Below are 24725 nucleotides of genomic sequence, written 5' to 3' on the forward strand. Positions count from 1 at the left end.
CCCTGCTCAGTCTACTTAGAAGTCAAAGCACTTCTTTGACCTTAGCTTCAGGCTGAATTCAGTGCTGCCCTTTAATACTAAGCGCATATAATTTCAAGTTGGAATACTGTCTGGGAGGACAAATAACAAATGGAGATGCATTGAGCAGCCTCCTGCTGGCAGATACACACCTGTGATACTTCCACTGGAAGAATTCATGATGGTTTTAAATTTCTGGACACTCTTCCAATCACAGCTGACAATATCAGACTTTGGATGTAGAAAGATCCAGTCCTGGCAAAATTGAAACAGCTGGTAGTCAGTGGGGAAGCCAAAAGGTGCCCATAACCAGAAATGAAATCTTTTTCAGACCTGGAGAAACCACATCACAGTAGAGGACAGCATGTTATTATGGGCAGCAAAAGAGTCTTGCCAGATACTGGCTGAATGCCACCAGTCATCCAGGAGTTTCCAAAATGAAGCTGTTGGCAAGAAATCATGTATGGTGGCCAGGACTGAAAGCAGACATAGCAGCGTTAGTGGGTCAGGGCCCTGACTGCAATCAAGGGCAAAAGTTAGCGGCAGTAGCTTTCCCACATTTGTGGGAATGGCTGGGTAAACCTTGGACTCAGTTATGCATCAACTATGAAGGTCCTTTCGTGGGGTCAATGTTCTTAGTCATTGTGGATGCCCATTCAAAATGGCTGGCCAAGCATGGAATTAATTTGTCAAACATGGGGATGATGATAGAATAACATGCACATCTTTTCCAGTACACGGACTGCCAGAGGTGTTGGTCACAGATAATGGGCCAAGGTTTACCAGCATGAAATCTGAATATTTCCTAAAGGTGAATGGCATTCATCATACCTGGGTAGCTCCATATTATCTAACATAGAGTTGTCTGGCAAAAAGAGAAGTCCAAGCTTTGAAGGCAGGCTTAAAGGTATAGCCTATAGTTACCCTAGATACCAAATTGTCGGGTTCCTATTTGATTATAGGACCTCACCTCATGTAACTATAGGAATAGCTCCAGCAGAATTGTTAATGGGGAGAAGACTCCGCACCATGTTAAATCTGATTTTCCTGGAGCTTGGGGGTGGTGGTGGTTTTGGGGGGAGGGGTGTGGATTTGGTATGGGGCGCTGCTGAGGGGAGAGTGAAACGGAATCAGGAACTTGAATGCTGGACACAAGACTCTGCTAAGCAAGACAGTTTACTTCAGGGGACAAAGTTTTGTATGTAAGTGGCAAGAATGGCCCTAAATGGTAAGAAACACAGTCGACTTAAGGTCAGGTCTGGTAATTTATGAAGTCCAGGTAAGTGCAACAGTCCTGATCAAACACCTGCACCATATGAAAAATGTATACTCGCAAATGAGGTGGGAGCAAAATGCATACAGCTCCTTGACTGCCTTTCTGAATTTTCCAGAACCTATGGGTTCTACCTCTCCATCAAGCAATGAATATACCTCAGAATCTGAGATGGACACAGCAGATATTGCTTTCCCAATGCCTTTGCCACCTGAAGAGGAGGATGAATTTCTTCTGAGGTATTCCAGGGGCAAGAGGTGAGCTACTGTATGTTAAATTGGGCCCTTGAAGACAGAAACAGGGGAATATATTACGGGGAACAAAGAAATGGCAGAAGAATTGAATTGTTACTTCAGATCTGTGTTCACTGGGGAAGACACAAGCAATCTCCCTGAGGTAACAGTGGCTGAAGGACCTGCACTTAAGGGAATTTATATTTGCCAGGAATTGGTGTTGGAGAGACTGTTAGGTCTGAAGGTTGATAAGTCCCCGGGGCCTGATGGTCTACATCCCAGGGTACTGAAGGAGGTGGCTCGAGAAATCGTGGATGCGTTCGATAGATTCAGGATCAGTTCCTGCGGATTGGAGGGTGGCTAATGTTGTAACACTTTTTAAGAAGGGTGGGAGAGAGAAAGCAGGAAATTATAGACCAGTTAGTCTGACCTCAGTAGTGGGAAAGATGCTGGAGTCTATTATAAAGGATGAAATTACGACACATCTGGATAGTAGTAACAGGATAGATCAGAGTCAGCGTGGATTTATGAAGGGGAAATCAAGCTTGACTAATCTTCTGGAATTTTTTGAGGATGTAACTCTGAAGATGGACGAGGGAGATCCAGTAGATGTAGTGTACCTGGACTTTCAGAAAGCTTTTGATAAAGTCCCACATTGGAGGTTAGTGAGCAAAATTAGGGCGCATGGTATTGGGGGCAAAGTACTAACTTGGATTGAAAGTTGGTTGGCTGATAGGAAACAAAGAGTAGTGATAAACGGCTCCATTTCAGAATGGCAGGCAGTGACCAGTGGGGTACCGCAGGGATCAGTGCTGGGACCGCAGCTTTTTACAATATATATTAATGATATAGAAGATGGTATTAGTAATAATACCAAGAAAGAGAAGCGGAAACCAACAGTAACATACTGACTGTAGTACCAGCCAGCCCGAAGTCAGTCTCTCTGAATTGAGAAGGCCTCTTAATCTCCTCTTTATTTTATTTATTTTCTTTTTAAATTAACCCCCACACTCCCGCCTAACTGTGGTAGTGCTTAAAAAAAAACAAACAGGTGTGTCAACACCCTGGAGTTGTTCAGGGAGAGGTGGGCGCCGCAGGGAGTGGAGTGCATTATTTCTCCCTCCAACTCTATTTTGATTTAGTCCCTACCCTCCCCTTCACTGTTTTGATCACACAGCACTGCCCTTTGATGTGAAGAGCAGTGTTTGTCACTGGCCACTCGGGTGTTTTCCTATCTTCCTGGTGATGGAAATTGAATAAAGATTCGTTCACTTTGTGTCTTTCACTGTGTCTCACACTTGCACACACACACCATGGGTGCTGGGGAAAAAATAAGCACTACTGCAGTTAGGTAGTAGTGTGGGGGTTAAATAAAACAAACAGGGGTGTCAGAGATTGTGTTATTCTTAGAGCTGGCTTTGAGGGAACTAGATCTGTGTCATTAATTCTCCATGTGTAAATGAAGGGAGTGGGGATTTTGGTATTGGGATACTGGCTTCTATAGAGTTATTTCACTCTCATCTTGCATCTGCTTGAGGTTGTTTCTCTGCAAACAATAACATGTCATGAACACCATAAGGAAGTAGTAATGAAATGTTATCAACAATATAAGGAACTTGAAGATGAAGGGAATAAAGCCCTCCTGGACGTTTATGTCAGTATTACAATCTACAGACTGTCTTCATATAGGTTTTGTGGAAATCTTCTGTAGTCTCTGCCTTCTTGGTATCAAGACTTGATGGTATTGTGTGGCTGCCAGCAACTGGTCTTCTAGTTTAATAGTCTTTCTAAGGGAGTTAAGTTTTTCTAACTCTTGTCAAATCAAAATATGTTTGAGCTCCATTTAATGTTCAGCCTTAAATTTCTCTTAATGTGTTCCTGATCTCCAGATATCTGTAGTTTGTGCTTCTGCTAATTCACTGAGAAAAAAAACTAAGTCATTTCATGGCTTACTGATGAATATCAGTTGTAGATTTCAGCTGCTATTAATGCAGATTAATAATTTCCAAACATTCAATATTAGCTTGTTCAAATTTTGACTTAAGCACATCCTCTTCAGTGGTTAGCTTTTCACTTGTTGCTTGCAAATTTTTTTATTCATTCAGGGGATGAGGGTGTCACTGGCTAGTCCAGCATTCTTTTCCCATCCCTATTTACTGTGGGTCTGGAGTCAAATGTACACCAGACTAATTAAGGATGGCAGTTTTCTTCCCTAAAGGATGTTAGTGAATTGTTCAGCTCCACCTTGATGGGTTTTTTTCTCTGAAAGAACCAAATAATGTTGCTCTTTGCAGATTATTTTACAGTTCTGCTGCATACAATAAACCTTTGCTAACAGAGGTGCGGTACTTTTCACTCTGCCCAAAGATTCAATGTTCATGAATTTGTGTCAAAGCACTGAAACCTCCTTCATGTAGGCAAAATGTTTGGAAAATTCTTGGTCTCAACCACAGTTTTGCATCAAAAAGAAGGGCTATACTGCCATTGTATCCAATTTAAAGTTAATTTTATTGCCAGTAACCATGATATCAGCATTCCAAAATGTGTCTTGGGAGTCTCCAAAACCAAGGCTGTTGAAATCTTGTAGTGAGCCTCATATATTCCCTAAGAAGAACTCATCCTACTTCTCAGTTTATGCTTAGAGACTTAAAGGCTATTAGGTCTGTTTTAACCTTCTGTGCTGCTGCTTCAGCTCAATGTTCTCCCTCTTGACCCTCCTGATGCTCTGTTTTACTGGCTGGACAAGTTCTCACTTGTGAATTCTCTTAATGGCATTGACTATACCATGATTCTTCCTGTGCTTTTTGCTGATGGGTCTTTCAAAGTTATCTTTTATTTCCAATCTCTGTAAAATCTTTAACCAAAGCAATTTATTGCAAACAAACCCATGAGTTTTGAAGCTTGCGTACCTTGATATCTTAAAGAGAAAAGGTTTATTTTAAAGCATTGAATGAGATGAAGAATGAAGTGGAATCAGGGACCAGGGTGGCTTTGAAATAGTGTATTTATTGAGGGAGAGAAATTGACAGAATACATGTGGTGGTGCATGGCACCGAATGTGAATCTCAGAATGTGGTGGGAACAGCTGTCGGAGGAGCATTGTATGTCTTGGTACTACCTGGTTGGGTTTGAAACAAAAAGAATGGAACTTCAGTTGAAATCTGTGCAGGGTAGAGTGAGCCAGAGGCAGTCACTGAGAAAGATGATATGACTGTGAAAGTGTGTTTTAGTAAGCACTTAATCAAACACTGGAGAACGTTAGAAATCAATGAAAGTGAAGAAGCTGAAAGTTTAAGATGTAAATCCTGTCAGAGAGAAGAACTGAACTTTTTCAAAGTGGGGATACCTGACCGAGAAGTGCTGTGAATTATATATTTGAATAAAAGTAAAATACTATGGATGCGGAAATCTGAAACAAACATAGAAAAAGCTGGAGATACTCAGTAGGTCTGACAGCATTTGTGGAGAGAAACAGAGTTAATGTTTTGAGCTCATTATGACTTTTTCAGAACTGAATGATATTGGAAATTTTTTGAAATACTTTTTTTTGGTAGAGGAAGAGGAGGAACAAGATGCAAATGGAGTGCAGAGGCCCTGTACAGAAGCGAATGCAGTTGGTAATGGCTGTTAACTCTGTTACCTTCTTGCTCATTCAATTATTTTTGTTCTGTCCCAGCCTGGACAGTTTTCAGTGAGCTTCATGCTTTGACCAATCTGACATTAACTCCGAAAAGATTATATGTTGAAGGGTAAATGGAGTTTGAAAAAACAGTTGAAGTTTAAACATACTATCATCTCTGATGGTTTTAGTCTGCAATCAAGACATTGGTCATATTCTCTCCAGACGTGGCAAACACCATCTCTTCCATGAGGTGCAAGTACTTACAACTACCCTGATTCTTGCCAGTTATGTATTGTTGTTTCTGATAATGTACCATATTGCTCTCCTGGAGAGAAGGAAATATGACAGGCAGTGTGATGCAATGTGTTTGGGTGCTGTGGCTGTAAGTATGTCCAGACTATGAAATGTAGATGTAAGACTTAAAGCAATATGTGTGCACACATGTGGTAGTCCCGAGAGTGAGAATGCTGTTTGATCATGGTAAGATCTTGCATATGTAGTCTTTCAGCATGGGTAGGCTGGTGCGCCATAGTCTACATGGCTTTGGCTGACCAGTAACTTCCCACTCTCACTACCTGCCAATGATGTAATGTAATGCTTTGCAGATTGATAATCAAACTATTTTGCTGTATTGTGAGACATCTTCCATGACTATGAATCCCTGAAGTGGGACTTGAATCTCGAGGTTTGGCTAAGAATTAGGATTGTTACCACCTCACCACATGATTTCCTTTTTAGCAATATGTGAGGCTGAGGCAAAGTATGAAGGTTTGCTATGATTTGAGATTGATTGATTGTTTGGTTTATGAGTAATGGTAGGTGTGGTGAATTAGGCAGTGTTTGAGATTTGTGGTGCGAATGGGTATCATTTTTCATGGGTGCTTGTGTTGCATCCATTAGGACAGATACAAGAATATCAAATTTCAAAAGGAACAACAAATTATACTGGATGGTGAAAAGGATGTTCATTGCTTGGCAAGTGGACTTGAATTGTTTGGGGATATTTTAATGGAGAATGAATCAAGGATTAGGTATCCCTAAAGCAATTTTTTTAATTTTAGAAAGGCAGATCAACTCTGGTCAGTGGATTGCCATAGGAAATGTGCCAATGAACAGTTATTCCCCAAACCTTTCTTTACTTAAATAAATATTTACCTAGAGTCACAAAGCTGTACAGCCCCTTAATTCCAACTCGTCCATGCCGACTGGATATCTTAAATAAATCTAGTCTGGTTTGCAGTACTTGGCCCATATCCTTCTAAACCCTTCACATTCATATACCCATTCAGATGCCTTTTGAATGTTGCAATTGTATCAGCCTCCACCACTTCCTCTGACAGCTCATTCCATACACACACCACCCTCTACTTGAAAATGTTGTCCCTTAGATCTCTTTTAAATCTTTCCCCTCTCACCTTAAACCTATACCCTCTAGACCTGGACTTTTCTGCCCCAGGGAAAAGATCTTGTCCATTTACCCTATCCATGCCCCTAATGATTTTATAAACTTCTAAGGTCACCCTTCAGTTCCAACCCTCCAAGGAAAATAGCCCCAGCCTATTCAACCTCTCTTTATAGCTCAGAGCCTTCAACCCTGGCAATATCATTGTAAATCTTTTCTGAATGCTTTCAAGTTTTACAACATCCTTTCTACAACAGGACAACCAGGATTGAATGCAGTATTCCAAAAGTGGCCTCACCAATATCCTGTACAGCCACAACATGATCTCTCAATTCCTATACTCAATGCTCTGACCAATAAAGGAAAGCATACCAATGCCGCCTTCACTATCCTGGCTACCTGTGACTTCCCTTTCAAGGAACTATGAACCTGCACTCCAAGGTCTCTTTGTTCAGCAACACTCCCCAGGACCTTCCCATTAGGTGTAAAAATCCTGACCTGATTTGCCTTTCCAAAATACAACACCTCACATTTATCTAAATTAAACTATATCTGTCACTCCTCAGCCCATTGGCCCATCTGATCAAGGTCTCATTATACTCTGAGGTAACCTTCTTCGCTGTCCACTATACCACCAATTTTGGTGTCATCTGCAAACTTACTGACCATACCTCCTATGCTCACATCCAAATCATTTGTATAAATGATGAAAAGCAGTGGATGCAGCACCGATCTTTGCGGCACACTGCTGGTCACAGGCCTCCAGTCTGAAAAACAACCCTCCAACACCACCCTCTGTCTTTTACCTTTGAGCCAGGTCTGTATCCAAATGGCTAGTTCTCCCTGTATTCTGTGAGATCTAACCTTGCTAACCAATCTCCCATGAGGAACCTTGTTGAATACCTTACTGAAATCCATTTAGATAATGTCCACTGCTTTGCTTTATCAATCCTTTTTGTTAATTCTTCAAAAAACTCAATCAAGTTAATGAGACATGATTTCCCATGCAAGAAGCCATGTTGACTATCTCTAATCAGATCTTGCTTTTCAAAATACGTGTAAATCCTGTCCCTCAGGATTCCCTCCAACCATTTTCCCACCACCAATGTCAGGCTCACTGGTCTATAGTTCCCTGGCTTTTCCTTACCACCGTTCTTAAACAGCGACACAATGTTAACCAACCTGCAGTCAACTGACACCTCGTCTGTGGCTATTGATGATACAAATTTGTCAGCAAATGACCTAGCAATCACTTACTTAGCTTTCCATAGTATTGCAGCCTAAGAGTGCTAGAAATGAAAATGCAGTCAAAAAAAAGTTATTTTATTTATCCCAATGCTTTATCTTCTGTTTCTGTTCCCAAAGGACCATTTTAAAATAATATCATGAGTTTCTTGGATCTGTTCAAACAATTTCCAGATAATTGACGTTATTGCTATTCCTGAACAGCAGATTTCTGGAATGCAAAGACTACTGTGTACAGTTTAAATAATTTAAAATTGTTTAATTATTTTCAATGAAGAACTTTTTTTGCAACAGGTTGGAAGTGAATTATGAAGCATTTGGAAAGCAATGTGAAGTGGAATACATTGCAGAAGTAATTGGACTCGAACAACAACTTCAACAACAGTTTTGGAAAGAAATGGAGACATATAATGAAAAATTGAAAAATTTGCAAAACAAACAGGTATGTAATTATATCCTTAAATTTAGGATAAATAGGATTAATGATATACACAATTAGTATGTATATATAGACAAAAAACCATCATATTGTGTTTATTCTCAGTGTCTTTTTGTTCAAGAAATTCTTATTTTAGCTTCCTGCAGGTAGGATAATATTATCCACAACAGAATATTAAACACAACTTTGTAGTGGACTGATGTCTAAGTTAGATTTTTTTTAGTTCAATGTGTGCGTTGGCATGGCAATGGCATATCTAGCATTATACATGTGGTCAAACATGTTGACTGAAGCAACCATAAGGCAGACAGCATTCTAACTTATTGCATGCATCTTCTGACAAACTGTTTGATATCCAAGTATGTCCTGTCAACGCACTGGAACAAGAAGTCATGCTGCTGATGTCATCCTTGTGCATTCATATCATAGGAACTGAAAGTTGACACTGCTGATATCATTGTTAAGAGTTCATCTCCTTCCTCCATTTCCTGCTTCCCTTAGTGACTCACTCAGTACTCCCTCAGTTGACATGCTTTTGTTCTATTGTTACCAAATGCTTCTGCCTGTTGTGAAACTAGGTAGAGTAATTGTAGATTGGGGGCAGGAAGTTAGAATTTGGTGTTTGTAAAATTGTAAAATGCTAGGGCTGAAAGCATTGTGTGGTTCCTTTAAAGAATTGTACTTTTTCTGTGCTTAGAGATTTAAAATGGATGTCTGTGAGCAGCAGCTTGGGGGTTTGCAAGTACACAGAGAGTAACTGAATTGAAACATTTATTTCAAAAGGCATACAGTTAGCATGCCAAGCAGCAGTTTTATACCAAGACAACAGTCTTTTGAATTTAGCCAATCAATTTGAACCAGATACCAAAAACCTATTAAATTTAAATCTGATGGCTTTGATAACATAGGATCAATCCTGTTCTAAGAAATATTGATATGTCATCATCGATATAAAAGGGGCAGTTGGACAAAGATCCCAGAGCAAGCTGCCATCCACAGGAGCTAATGGCCCTCAGCTCTCAAGAGAGACTCACAAGATCTCACAGCCTCATCTATGTCTTAGGGAATGCACCATCTAAATAACAATGGTACGAATGAAGGAGAAGACATTTCTGACAGAAGAATCGACGGAGAAAACACAGAGCATTCTGGAAGACAACCTTGCTATAATTTTGAGAGACTAAATTCTATTTTTGTTATATGAGTGGGAACTGTATTTATTGGAACAACATACCATTAGAATTTTGTTTTATTTGGGAATTGTTAGTAGTTAGAAGGGATTTATTTGGTTTGTGAATAGTTTAGTTAATTTGTTCACTATTAAGTTTAGCTAAATAAATATTTACTTGTCGATTTTGAAGTGAGTGGCAGGAATTTATTTATTTAACCACTCAAAGTTGCTAAAAGCAGGTTTCACCACTTTTCACATGCCTTTTACAGATTATAGGATGAGGTCTCCTCTTTGGGTGATTCGGTTTAGTTCTCTGAGGGTGTGTCAACCTCTGCTTTGTAACACTGCCTTAAACAAGTGTTCATATGGGATTCAACTCACAATTTTTCTGGGATAGTTGTGGAAGCCTCACTTCAACGTGGAGGTATTATGGCAATTTTCAAAAGGCTGAAGAAGAGAAATTTGCGAACCTAAATTCCAAGACACACTCTACATTGATTGTACAGGCAAAGAGCTTTGATATCCCAGTGACTTTTAAAAATTTAGATACTGGAAATTCAAGTCTGTTCCTGCATAAGCATTTGTTTGAAGCAAATACATATTGCCAATATGTAATCATAACTCTCACACAGAATACTGGATCCTTCTAAAATGATAGCAGGGGCTTATTGTGCAAATTACATAATTCACTGGATAACATAGTTAGGATAAAACAAACACACAGACTGAAATGCCATCTGGCTGCGCCTTGGTGGTATAGCTCTTTGACTACAATCTTTTCATCTGCTTGCATGTCTGTGACAAGATAACAATATTATTAACAAGAAAGTTTGTGTCAATATGGTTTCAATAAAGTTATAATATTTAGCTCTTCATTTTGCATTATATTTATATATAGTAAAAATCTATTGACAGGATGTAGTTTGCATTATTTCAGTTTTACCTTTGTACACCTCATTATGAGAGCCAGTTTTTCACAATTTGTGTTCTTGTTTCATATGCCTGAAACACTTGCTGTAGGAAAGCAAACTGGAAAGTTTATAATCTTTAACCTAAGTTTATAGCATTATGTTTGTTTTAGTGTTTCTTCACTGTCTGATATGTTCATCCACTACAAACCTGATAATGAAAGATTTAAATTTCTATTTAGATGACAAAGTAAACCCCAGCTTATCTTTTAATATTACTAGAATGTCAAAAGAAGAAAACTTACAGAAGGAGATGAATCAGTCAGTGAAGATACTGATGATGACATAGGAAAGCCACCAGTACTTTCTACGCCAACTGATAGAAAGAAAATGGAAGATATGGCAAGAAAAAGAAGCTCATGGATTCAGAAGCAACAGATTAAGCCTACTTTGATTCCTAAACTATTACTGACTGTGGATGTGACACCAACCTCTCAATGCTCTGGGTATTAGTTGCAACTATGCATTTTCAATTAATACACAGTTGCCTTCACTGTTCGATTTTTGTAGTATATTTGTTGTTAACATTTAAAATGTAAGCAATTTGTATGTAAGCTGGTAAAAAGAAAACTAGTTTAAAAAGTTTGCACTCCATAGTAAATGCTAAATGTCAATAGGGCTAATGTTCGTATCTGTGTGAATAAATAAAATTCAACTGAGAATAAGTGCAGTAGAGAATTGCTATATCAAGTCATTAGTTCCTTTCGTTGCCTCAGCATTCTGAAATTTTCCCAAATGAGTGTTCTTGATCATGTATCTCCCATAGAGGCAGGGCCATTAAGGATAATGAGACAGGAGAAGGCATTCCCAGGACTAGAGGCTGCTGCACATTATTTAAATGACTAGGCAACCAAATTACAAGTAATTTGCAGTCCCTTGGAAACAGGATGATATTTGCTTATGACAAGTCTCTTAATATGGTTAAGCTGTTGTGCTAGAGTTACTATAAGGTCTTGGCAGACAAGGAAATTCTTCCACTCATGTTGCCTGCAGCTTGTCAATGCCTAACAGCATTGACAGATTAATAATCAAAACTGCTTACCATGTTATGATGTACCTCTGGAACAAGTATTGAGGTGGAATGTGAACCCACAGCTTCTGATTATGAGGTAGAGATGCTACTACTGCACCACAAGTCCTAATTTTTAAACTTGCCCAGTGATGCTTCTGGCATGCCTTGCCCCCTTACTAAACCATGATTTAGTACCTAGTCTAACAGCCACACCCTCCAGGACACAACCAATCCTGTCAGTAGTAACACCACGGAGCCACAAAGCAAAATGCTATGGATTCATAAAAATATTGAATAAAACCAGAAAATGCTGCAGGAACTTTGCAAGTCTAACAGCATCTGTGGAAAGAGAATGGGTAATGTTTTTGGTCATGAACCTTTCTTTAGGAGCTAATTTTTAATTTATCATATGAAAGTCAGTAATTGTGCTGCACGATGATTGCATAGCTGAATAGCTAGAAACAATGGAAGATAGGTATGAGGCAGTTAGCTTTGGTGGGTGTTTGAGGGTGAAGTAATATATTTGGATGTTAGGCCTGTGTTCTGAGTGCCAGGAGTTACGAATGGATGAATGCTGTGTGGCATTAAGCAGCGTGAGAGATTGGTAGTTTGCTGTGGAAGAAATGTCATGTGAAGATTCTTTCATTTTGCTTAAAGTTATTGAACTTCTTGTGGCACATGAATCAGGCTCTCAGATCCAAGCTGTAGGGCTTAAGCTCCTTAGTCACATACTCCCAATCCTTTATGAGCATGACCTTTGAAATATCTTATCCTTCAATTTTTTCACTTCCATGATTTAAGGTTCCAAGCCCCTCTGTGATTTGGAACTCCCATCTAGTTTGTATGTTCCATTTTCCCTGATTTGATTTGTCACAATAATACACAAAAGGAGCCTGCTGTCATTCACTTCAGTTTTCCTTTAATTGTGACAGACACCCTTGCGCAAAATTAAATTATGTCCACCTCAATGGAGAAAGTATTCCTTGAAAAATAGAAGCTAGGAGTTAACTCTGATTCATAAACAAATCCCTGTTTCTTCTTCGCCACACGGTCAAAGCTTTTTTTAATGTCCAGTTTAAATTTCCTTTCTGTTTAAAATTCAAGGTTTTCACTTTCTTCTACTCTCTCTTCCCTTTCTTCCCTTCAGAATTCAAATTCACATTTTCACATTTCTCTTTATTGCTCTTTTTCTTTTCTATTTCAGATTCAAATTTTTTTGTTTTTTTTATATTTCAAACTGCTTCATTTGCAACTGAATCCAAGTCACCCACTCTGTTTTATCTGGATTACTAGGAGCCATTATCTCAATTACTTCTGCTTTCGTGGAGTATGCTTTTAACTCTATTTCTAAGTTTTCTATTGTCTTCAAATTAGCTTTTGTTATCTGTTGCAAAACATTCAAAGGTACATCCTCTCTTGAGGAACAAAATTAGCAATCGTTAAAAGACATTTTAACTTTTAGAATCTCCAAATGCACTTATTTCAGCTCATAGATTCAGAATGCTGCAGAGAGCTCACAATTTTGTTATGTTCTCCATAAAGACCAATAACTTCTAAAAAGAGATTTGAAGTCCCAGTTGCTACCTTAAAGAATGACATTAAGATTTGTGTTTTAAAACTTTTCTGTAACAAATTAGTTTAAAAGTTATTGACTAAAGCACTATTATCACTTATTCGGCAATTTTTATTTGAAACTACTTAAAGTGACTTTCCTCTCTTATACTTGGCATATATTGCACTCTCTAAGGAATTACAGCCTTTACAGAAAATGGTCCAGAGATGTTACAGTTTTCAGTGGGTCTCCATATCTCTGCTTCAGCAGATGGTAACTTTGAATGACTGTTGTCAGACAATTGCCTCCACTTTCCAAGAGTTTCTTAAAAGCACTAGCAGTAAAGCCTATTCCCATGATTCTTGTTCCTCCTGACCATGACTGGACAAATCTCATTAAATCCTTATAAGGCCACAGGATCTGATACTTCAACCATCTTTCTCCTGGGTCTGTTTGTGGTAGTTTACAAAACTAAGTAATTTTTTCTGCTGATCGTGCAGAACCTGTGTAATAAATTCTCTATGTTGTTCATTGATTTATATGAAGCCTGTAACCTTATCTGAAAAATGGCTTATTTTGTCTTCTTTGTTGTGACAACAAGAACCACATTAACCTTTGTGGAGATAGCAGTGCTGGATGGGCCAGATCTTTGAGGAGTAGCATACTGATTGCCACTCTGCCCTTTTTTGTTCTTGCATGAAAGGAGCTCTGCATTTCTAAGATGAAATTCTACTCCGGTATCCCTCAGAAATATGGAGGTGTACTTCCATTCTGACAGTTCTTTTGTAGTGCAGAACTGTCAAAGAAAGGCAAGTCACATCCCCACTTCCACGGCAGTCAACTGCTGTGTTTTGAAATGTAAAAATTCTGTCAGTCACTTTGACTGCTGCTGCCAAAGGGTAAGTACGTAAGATATGTGTGATCAGGGTACTGGGAGTGTCAGGTGCCAGATTGGTAGTGAGGATAAGTAAGATGTCAGCTAAGTAGGATGCAGTTTAACAAGAGAAGGAGGTTGGGCACCAGGAGTGGGATACCAGATGAGTAGGGAGTAGAGTACCAGCTCAGGAAGAGGAGGATTCCAGGAGTAGAATCATTGAATCATAAAGAACAGAACAGGCCCTTTGGGTCTGCATTGACCAAACTACTCTAAATCTACACTCGTCTCATTTTGGAGTTTTTCCTCACAGCCTTGAATGTTATGACATTTCAAGTGCTCACCAAAGTATTTTTTTACAGGTTGTGTGGTTTCCTGCATCAACTACCATCCTAGGCAGTGTATTCCAGGTTTTCACCACTCTGAGAGAAAGGATCTTCTGCCTTTCACTTTAAAATTTTGACTCCCTATATTGACTCTTCAACTAAGGGGAACAGCTGCTTTATATTTACCCTGTACATGCCCCTCGTAAGCTTATACAACACGATCAGATTCCCTCTCAGCGTTCTGTGCTCTAAAGAAAATAACCTGAGCCTCTCTTTATATCTAAAATACTCCATTCCCAGCACCATCCTCTTTTGCATCTCTTCCAGTGTAATCATATCTATTCTAAAGTGCAGTGACGTGAATGCCACAAAGTTAGGCCACTGCTGGAATATTAAGGTTTTGTGCAAATCTAACATAACCTCCCCATTCTTATAATCAAAACCACAACTGATAAAAGCAAATATCCGATATGTTTCTTAGATATCTATTAACCTGTCCTATCAGGATCTATGAACGAGCACTCAATCCCTCTGTTCCTCTAGGTTTTTTAGTGTCCTACAATTCACTGAGTACTCCTCTCTCTTATTATTTCTTCCAAAGTGTAGCACTTCACACTTTTCAGGGTTAAATTCTATCTGCCAATGATCTGCCTATCTGACCAATCTGTTCTTCACTATCAACCACTGGACCAATATTCGTGTCATCTGCAAACGTGCTTATCATTTCTCCCACATTTACTTCTATATCGTTTATATAAATCATGAACAATAAGGGACTCAGAACAGGTCCCTGTGATTTGCCACTGGATATTTGGGCCCTAGTCAGACAGACAGCCTTATGCCACTACCCTCTGTCTGCTACCACTAAGCCATTTTTGGATCCAATTTGCCTGAATCTCATGAGTTTTGCCTCATTTATCAGACTCACATGTGGGATCTTGTCAAAGGCTTCACTGGAATCCATTTAAACTACACCAACTATATAACCTTCATCAACACACCTGCTCACTTCCTTGAAAAATTCAATCAAACTTATGACTTCACTCTGACAAAGCCATTCCGACTTTCCTGATTAAACCTTGTCTATTCAAGTGAAGATTAATTTTATCCTTCAGAATTTTCTCAATATTTCTCTGACCAAGACAGATGTGTAGGATTGAACAGTGTGGTGCTGGAAAAGATGTGTAAGATGCCAGGTTAATGGGAATAGGGTGCACGTATGTAGAGTACCAGCTAGATAAGGGGTAAGGTGCTATGTCGCTTGAATGTCAATTCTGAAGGGGTAGGATGGTTACTAAGCAGAGTACATTGGTTCAAGAAATTAGTGTTTAGGATACTCTGGCATGGATGTGAGAAATTGGGTCTTGCTAATGCCAGGTAGGGTGGAAGTTGAGTTTGAAATAGTCAACTGGTTGTGTTAGATTCTGGTGGGGACGTCAGGTCAGATTGGGTCAGATTGGTAGAGGAGTAGGAGTGGATAGGAGGGAAAAGAAGGTCAGATCCAGTGACTTGGGGTGGGGTGTATCAGGTTGGGTTCAACAGTGAAGATGGTATGTTGGGTCGGGTTGGGCCCTGGGGAAGTCTCGGTTTAGAGTTTGTGGTGTATAACCTGTTTGGGATAAGTATGGTACGGATTGTGTGAGGTAAGTATGAGGTCAGTTTTATAAATTGTAAGATACACAAACTATATATTTAATAGTCAAACTTTTCTGACTAAATATTTTACTTAATATCATCACCACACTCAGAAGTCTCTGATTTAAATGGAGGAATTACCCAGCAAAACTATCAATTCCTGGGCAATTCCTTTGGTGTGTACTACAATGTGAATCCTGCAGGATCCCCATGCACAACTCCTACTTATGCTGGCATTGGGACCATCTGGCTGCCAAAAAATCTGGGCCAATTAAATCTTCTATTTGTACCACCATCAGCACAATAGTGCTGGGTTTCCTGTTGAGTTCTGAGGTCGCCAGTAATGTTCAACTGCTTGGTCCAATGCTCTAATCAGGTCAATGTAAGGACAGTATAAAATCTGCATGCTCTCTACTTCACGATGTAAGCAGATAATGAATCACTTAAATAAAGGCGAGAGAAAGTGAGTACTGCAGATGCTGGAGAATCAGAGTCGAAAAGTATGGCACTGGAAAGGCACATGAAGGGCTTATGCCCGAAACATCTACTCTTCTGCTCCTCGGATGCTGCCTGATCTGCTGCATTTTTCCAGCACCACTTTGCGACCTAAATAGCGGGAGGGAAGCTCAAACAAAGGGATTCTGTGATAATAACATGCTAAGTGCTTTTCTTTAATTTCATGCCAGATTGAAATACTTATGCTCATAACATTTAACTTGATGTTAACATTAATAACAAAGCATGTTCAAGCTAAGTATTTATGGGTGATGAAAAGTTTCAATTATTGTGCAAATAATTATTATTCCACTAACTGCTATTGTTCTTATATATATTATTTTAGGGCTGAATTGCAAAGAAGGATGGAAGTGGAAAACCATAAGTTCTTCATTCGTATTTTCTACAATGACAAATTTGTTTCCTCTACTGTTATCTCACAATTACTGCCAGATTTCAGTGTACAATTTAGACAAATATTCAATATTCAGATAATTCACAAACCTGAAAGCATTAGATTTGAGGTAACTATTATCGATTCAAATGGTGATACACTTCAGTTTCATTAAAGTCATTGTAATTTGGAGGGGCAGATAATATGCAAGAAGGATGGAAGTGGAAAACCATAGGTTCTTCATTCATATTTTCTACAATGACAAATTTGTTCCCTCTACTGTTTCCTCACAATTACTGCTAGATTTTGGTGGACAATTTAGACAAATATTCAACATTCGTAAACACAAAAACATTAGATTTAAGGTAACTATTATTGATTTAAAATTGTTAAAATTATAGGTTCAAATTGCTGATACACTTCACTTTCATTTAAAGTCATTGTAGAATGGACGGACAGATAATGTGAGTTTAGCATCAGTGGAAATCATTGGAGTGTTGAAATTTTTACTGGTTTAAAATGACTGCATTCCTATTCCATCTATTTATATTTCTATATCAGTATCCAACTCATTCATAATGTGAATAACCGAGTCCCTAACACAGATCCAAGAGGGACACCAATAGTCACATCCCACCAATTTGAGAGCGTACCTATTATTCCTAAATTCAGTTGCTGGTCACCTAGTTTCCCAGCCATGTCAGTAATTTGTCCTCAATTACAGGGGCTTCTACCTTAGTTAATCGCCTCTTATTTTGAACTTTATGAAATGCCTTCTGGAAGTCTATTTGAACACATAGATATACATTCCCCAGTCCACTATCTTGGTCATATCTTCAAAAAATTCAATGGGATTTGTTAGACATGATCTAACCATCATTAATCTATGCTGGAACTCTCTGATTAACTTAATTTTTTTCTGTACTTGATTATAGACTCCAATAATTTCCCCACCGCAAAGTTAGGCTCATTGATCTGTTATTCCCTTGTTTTTCTCTTATGCCCTTCTTAAAAAGCGGACTGGTGCACTTTTCCAATCCTGAGGGACAACCTCTAAGTTGACTATGTAAGTGATATGAGAAGCTAATCTTTAACTTCTGCCTCTCTGACAGTTGAGCGATTGTATAATTTAAGCTCCTATAAATTTGCATTTCATAGTATAAAAGATTAATCTTCAGATGCAAGAGATAAATAGTCCCAGATTCTCACTTCCAAGCCAAGTGCGTAGAATTTGGAAATTTCTCACTTCAAAACCTTACATGGGAGAAGTTGTCATGAATGGTCTGACTTTTGCTTCAGGGTGGTATTAGATTGGATAGACATGGGTCCGCCAGCTCTGAGAATAATAGAGGTGAGGTGGCAGGCCATGCACAAGAACATATCATTGTAAAAGACCAACCTGTAAGGTATTCCTGCTGTGAGGCAGGATGTTGATTAATATGCTGCTGGCCCTAAGATGTGACTTTAAGCCAGAATCAGGTGAGCACTAATGGTAATAGTTGTCTAACAGGTTGCTAACTATGGAAAAGATGGGCCCTGTTGGCCTTCCATAGGAAAATATCGAGGTTACTGCCACCTATTTTCTTTGTTGTCAACAGGCATATGATACACTATTAAAGAACAGCAACATCAATCGCTGAGAATATAATTCTTCGGGGTTAACTGATAAACACCACATGCACATACCACATTTCACCCACCTCTCAGGTTATGGCATGTAATTTACTATTTCCCAGGATATTTACAGTTGGAGACATGATTTGTGTGTGTAAGCAAATATATGCTCTGTTTGAGACAAATCAAAGCCTTACCTGCCCAAGATTATTTTCATCACTGCAACAAAAGATGCTAATTGGGCTAAGTGCAAGACCAGTGCCCCACTTCAATGATGTGAGCTTCCACATCCTGTTTGAGGAAATCTAGGATGCCAACATATTGTATCTAACTGTCTGGCAGAACCCATTCACAATCACAAAGAGGATACAGCAGGAGAGAACAACAAGAGACAATGACGCATTTTGGATACAGTGCAAGAAGAGGTTCCATGACTTGCTGTGCTCTGCCACTGTGGGTTGTTTGCATCAAAACTGCACAGAGGTCATAGTGGTGTTTAAAATTGGGATACTGGGCATATACCTCTCCTTTAGCATAAAGTTTGTACATTCAAGCCTCTCTTGTATGTGCGCTCTGTAATGGGCAGTAATGTCAATGTTCTTTGTGATGTATTATACACCTATATCCAAATGATGAATTAGGCAATAATCAACTTTCAGAGATTTACACAGGTTTATTGTAAATTTATAGTATAGTACCAACATTATTTTTCACCTTTCCTTCTGGACCCCTTCACTGTGCAGAAACCAATTTCCTACTAGGAATGAACTCAGCTCTTTTCTTCCTTTTTTTTGTATTCAAATATGCTTTTAAGCATCATAGAAAGGTTACTTGTACCACCAAATCACCCATGTTCTGTTTTTCTTTATCCTCTATAAGTAAATCAGCCATGTTTCTGAATCAATTACCAATATACATGCCATCGGGACAATTCAATGACACCAAACATGAGGGAAAGGGAGATGCTGTGATTATAATGAAGTCAGCCAATATGAGTTCCCTGACTGGGCTGTTAATCTGGTTCAATCAGTGACTCCTGGCTGACAGATGAAAAGAAGCGTATGGGGGATTCCGACTCTCTGGATGCTGACTCTGATGAGGTTGCGTCAGAGTCAAGGATTTTCCACAGATAAATAAAGGATGACTTGGTGATGGGATACTGGCTTCTGTGGAGTTACTTAAGTTGTGACGAGAGTGAGATGAAGTTTGATGTAAGAACTACAGAAATGGCCCTGCATGGGTAAGAGGCATGTGTGATGGTTCTGAACAAGGACATGGACCCATATGCAAGCTGCAAACTCACAAACAATATGGGAGCAAAATATGCCCTGCCACTCGGAACAGTCAGAAACACTGCCAGAACTTGTGGGTTCACCCTCTCCGTTAAGTGTTGACAAGACTTCTGATACCAAGATGGACATGACGGATGTACCCACAAGGCCAACTTTGTTGACAGAAGAAGAGATTGAATTTCTATCGAGGCAGTCCTCGTGCAAGAAGTAAGCTCCCGGGCAATACATGCTGTCTGTATTGGGCAAGAACCTGATCCAGTGCTAAAATACTCTAGGATGCTCTCCAAGAGAAAGGGTGGGTCTACGTCCTTGGACTCAAGGGGTGAAATGTAGTGATTGTAACAAGGCCAGCCAGCTGGTCCTCACAGAGAATGAGTTCCCTGATTGTGGCTGTTAATCTGGTCTAATCAGGGAACCCTGTTTGACAGATAGAAAGATGCATGTCAGAAATTCTGACTGTGTGTGCTGACTCTGACAATGCTGTGCCAGATTGAAGGATTTTCCATGGATAAATACAGGGTGACTTGATGGTGGGATACCAGCCTCTGTGGAATTATTTCTATATCAAGAGGGAAGTGATTAAATTAAATGGAGTTGAAGGGGGAAATAATAGATTCCACGTCCTGTGGTGCCCAGCTTTCTCTCTCTCTCTCTCTCTCACACACACACTCTTGAAAGGCATTGAGAACATTGTGTGCTCCCTCCTGAAGGACACCCACCTGAAAGTGTAATCGTGGAAGAGGGAAAAATTAGTGAGGCATAATGGCCTCCTCATGCCAGTTTCTTAGACCTGTTGATGGCAACTTTGGCAAGGCCCAGGAGCAGGCCCATGAGGAGGTCCACCAACTTGCCTGCCACACTCTGCACCGGGTGCTCCAAGACGAGGAGTATAGGCTGAAGTGCAATCAAAAAACACCAGAATGTTTTTCAAATAACTATAAAGGGGGTGCAACTGCCGAATAGAACTCATCTCTTAAATTAAAAAATCTATTGAGAGCTTGCAATGCTGAATCATTTTCTGAGAAGATCTGTTTGAGCTTAAAGGGATTTGCATTTCTCACTCTACAGACTCACTCTGGTTTAAAAATATATATGTACACAATGGTACATTGTTATTAAAAAAAACCCTATATTCTTGCTTTTACATATTGAGACATCCCTCTTCTAGAACCTTTAGCATCTTTTCTTTGGAGGCATTCTTCATAGTGAAACATTCAAAATCTAATGACAATTATCTCTTTATCTAAGCTTAAAGATTGTTTTCCTCTCCAGCATCTACTTTGAATTTTAGGCTATATCTATATTTAGCCTTATCTCACTACACATTTTGATGATTACACATCATCCTACAAAGACTGATTAGCAACACAATATTTTCTTGGTCTTGTTCTTTCAGTCCCTTTTACATTTAATATTTCCTTCAAGAACTTAGACAAATAGAATGCCACATCAACAGCGTCAACTTGAGCTAGAGTTTCAACAGCTAATGCACCCCTCAATACTCATCTTATATTCTTTATTTTTCATGCCAAAGGGAATCTTTTCCCATTCTTTTCCCACAAGGTATATCACAATTTCCTGCACTGGAAAATCCATTGACATGATTTAATGCTTTGCATCACTAAAAATGACTGATGTCATATTATTGGGATCACCCAAAGCTAGTAACTTCAGTATACACTTCTCTAATTTCAATTTTTGAAAGTTTTATTTGCTCGTAAGATATCTTCCAGTTTTGGATTTTTTATAGCCAGACAAAGTTTCAATACACCAAAACTTACATCTGGTCTGGTCTTTGTGCCTAACAAGTTGAGCTGTCTGACAAGACTCCTCAGCAGTTCCATCTAATCCCTAGTAGCTGTCTCATCTTTTTGTCCAGATATGGTGTGACTAATTGCAATAAGATTGGCATTTTCTGAGTAAGGCTCTTGGTGTAGAACTGAAGCTGACTCATCCTGCTTAATTTTCAATCCCAAGTAGTTAAAACTCCAGAAGCTTGATTGCCAGTTTTGAATTTCTTTCTGACTTGATTAGGTATCTTCAAAGTCATTGGTGGCCCTACACAAAAGATTGTCACTATGCATCATAACAATGCTCGAATAGTTTCTATTTTAACACCAAAAGAATGCTGCAGGGTTTGCATTCAGTTGTGAACACTCCAACATTAACATAGAAACAGAAGAAAGGAGCAGAAGGAGGCCATTCAGCCCTTCAAGCCTCCTCAGCTATTCATCACAATCATGGCTGATCGTCCAACTGAATAGCCTAATCCTGCTTTCTCCCCATAACCTTTAATCCCATTTGCCCCAAGTGCTATATCTAGCTGCCTCTTGCATACATTCAATGTTTTGCTATCAACTACTTCCACAGGTAATGAATTCCACAGTCTCACCACTCTTTGGATGAAGAACTGTTTCCTCATCTCTGTTCTGAATGGTTTACCTCAAATCCTCAGACTGTGACCCCTGGTTCCATAGGGAACATCCTCCCTGCATTTACCCTGTCTAGTCATGTTAGAATTTTATAAGTCTCTATGAGATTTCCCCCCGATTCGTCTGAACTCCAGCAAAAACAATCCTAACCCAGTTAATCTCTCCTCATACATCAGTTCCACCATCCCCGGAATCAGCCTGGTAAACCTTCACTGCACTCAGCACACAATATTCTAGGTGTGGCCTCACCAAGGCCCTGTTTAACTGTAACAACATATCCGTGCTCCTGAAGGCAATGAAGGCCAACACACCATTTGCATTCTTTTCACTAGTTTCCTCATTTTTCTCCCCCCACCTTACCCCAGTTCCAACCTTCCAGCTCAGCACCATCCTCACAACTCGTCCCATCTGTCCATCTACCTTCTCACCTGTCGGCTCTAACTTCCCCTCCGACCTATCACCCTTCGCCCCACCTCCATCCACCTACTGCACTCTTAGTTACCTTTCCCCCAGTCCCAGCCCCCTCTCATTTATTTCTCCATCCCTGAGGCTCCCAGCCTCATTCCCGCTGAATATCTTTTGCCTGAAACATCGATTTTTCTGCTCCTCGGATGCAGCCTGACCTCCTGTGCTTTTGCAGCACCACACTCTTGACTCTAATCTCCAGCATCTGCAGTACTCACTTTTGCCCATTTGCCTTCTTTACCTGCCCTTACTGAAAAATACCATACCCTGAAACATAATTTACCCCATAAACACTTTTATATAGTTTCCAGAGCTTCCTCTTTATTCCTAGTGCTTCCTTAGGGGGTTATAAGAATATATACCTTTCAAGCAGGTCACACTTCCAAGGAAAGATTATTAAAATGGCTGAAATTATTTTCAAGATTACTTTCCCAGCTGTATGAGAATCTGTTTCCCCCAAATATTCCTCAAAGCGTTTAGATACCAATCTAAATTTGGCTTGCTAAGTTCCATCGAGTAGGACTATTTCCATACAGATCTATATTGTGTCAGAGCAAGTTTACCACTATCATCAGCTTCTGAATATACATGAATTCTTTCCAGTTCTGTAATTCTTAATTTAGCCTCTTTTACCATGCTATCTTCCATTGTAATAGTAACCACAAACACTACTTGATTATAGATTTTTCTACTTTTATCCTTTATCTGAAAAGGCTCTCCATTACCCAAGCTACCCAGTTGCCTTGCCTGGCTGAGGCCTCTTTCTTCACCATGAGATCTCTCTGGGCTACTCCTTTCAGAATTTCTGCTAGATATCTGCTCTTCTGTGTACAACCTTTTCCTCCCAAAGTATATTGTGGGCAGCACGGTGGCACGGTGGTTAGCCCCACTGCTGCCTCACAGTGCCAGAGACCCGGGTTCAATTCCTGACTCAGGCGACTGACTGTGTGAAGTTTGCACATTCTCCCTGTGTCTGCGTGGGTATCCTCCAGGTGCTCTGGTTTCCTCCCATGCTCCAAAGATGTGCAGGTCAGGTGAATTGGCCATGCTAAATTGCCTGTAATGTTAGGTAAAAGGGTAAATGTAGGGTCGGTGTGGACTTGTTGGGCTGAAGGGCCTGTTTCCACACTGTAAGTAATCTAATCTAATATCTCCTGAGTCAGTACTGGAACCGTGTTTTCTAATCTCATACCCCTTGCTGCCAATCCACGGTGCTTGTTTCTTGTCCTCAGAACAGTGAGCCAGTATGACCAGTACGTTCATTACCCAGTTACTTTTAAAAAACTGTTTTTTCTCTCTAAGTTTGCTTGCACATTCCGCTATCATGGCTTCCATTTTTGAGTTATCTGATTCTGCTAGCCTGTAAACAACTCATGAATCTACTTTGCCCAAATGACCTCCACAAAGAGTTTACTTTTTCATGTTTTTCAAGATTTTGGTGGTGGGAAATTCATTGGAAAGAATTTTGAGGGACAAGATATATCTTTACTTTGAGAGACTGAGTAATCATGAATAGTCATAGAAATTTAGAAAATAGGAACATAAGAAACTAGACCATTGGCTCTTTGAGCTTTCAACACTAATCATTAAGATCATGGCTGATCAGTAAACTGCTCCCACTTCTCCCCCATATTCTTTGATCCTTTTAGCTGCAACTCCTTCTTGAAATCATATAGTATTTTTGCTTCGATTTGGTGGTGCCGGTGTTGGACTAGGGTGTACAAAGTTAAAAATTACACAACACCAGGTTATGGTCCAACAACTTTATTTGGAAGCACTAGTTTTCAGAGCTAGTGTTTGCTTCAACAGATTTCTTTTATAGCAAATTTCACAGGCTCACCACTCTCTGGGTAAAATTTCTCCTTATCTCAATCCTAAATAGTTTAGATTGTGACACCTGGTTCTGGACTCTTCCATCATTGGGAACATTATTCCTGTCTAATTTGGTTAGAATTTTATAGGTTTCCATTAATAATTCCCCATTCTTAGCTTCTAAGGAATATAAATATACTTTAGTAGATCTCTCCCATTTTAAAGTTTTGTAGAATCTTTTATTATCTGTTTTATTTTTTGTGCAACATTTCTTTAATACTCCAATTTCTCCCTTTTATTTAAAGTAATCTTTTGCAAGTTTCCAAACTGATCAAAATCATCTGGGGCACAATTAATCTTTTCGGCATTGTACCTCTTCTCTTTCAGTTTGATACTATCCTTAACTTGATTAGATAGTTAAGGATTGTGCATCCTTCTCATTGTATCTTTC

At 39.4% G+C, this 24725-nt stretch overlaps 1 protein-coding gene across 1 annotated transcript in view; it reads left to right on the plus strand.

The window, feature by feature from the left end:
* The window catches only part of LOC122561384 (coiled-coil and C2 domain-containing protein 2A-like), a 268528-nt gene that overhangs the window by 109093 nt on the left and 134710 nt on the right, over positions 1 to 24725 (plus strand). The window contains exons 16-19 of the mRNA XM_043713148.1: positions 8088 to 8235; positions 10594 to 10823; positions 12758 to 12787; positions 16612 to 16789. Of these exons, the coding sequence (XP_043569083.1) occupies positions 8088 to 8235; positions 10594 to 10823; positions 12758 to 12787; positions 16612 to 16789 (586 nt within the window). The remainder of the gene's footprint in view (positions 1 to 8087; positions 8236 to 10593; positions 10824 to 12757; positions 12788 to 16611; positions 16790 to 24725) is intronic.

This window comes from Chiloscyllium plagiosum, chromosome 22 (assembly GCF_004010195.1).
Source record: "Chiloscyllium plagiosum isolate BGI_BamShark_2017 chromosome 22, ASM401019v2, whole genome shotgun sequence".
In the NCBI taxonomy this organism is placed as follows: Eukaryota; Metazoa; Chordata; class Chondrichthyes; order Orectolobiformes; family Hemiscylliidae; genus Chiloscyllium; species Chiloscyllium plagiosum.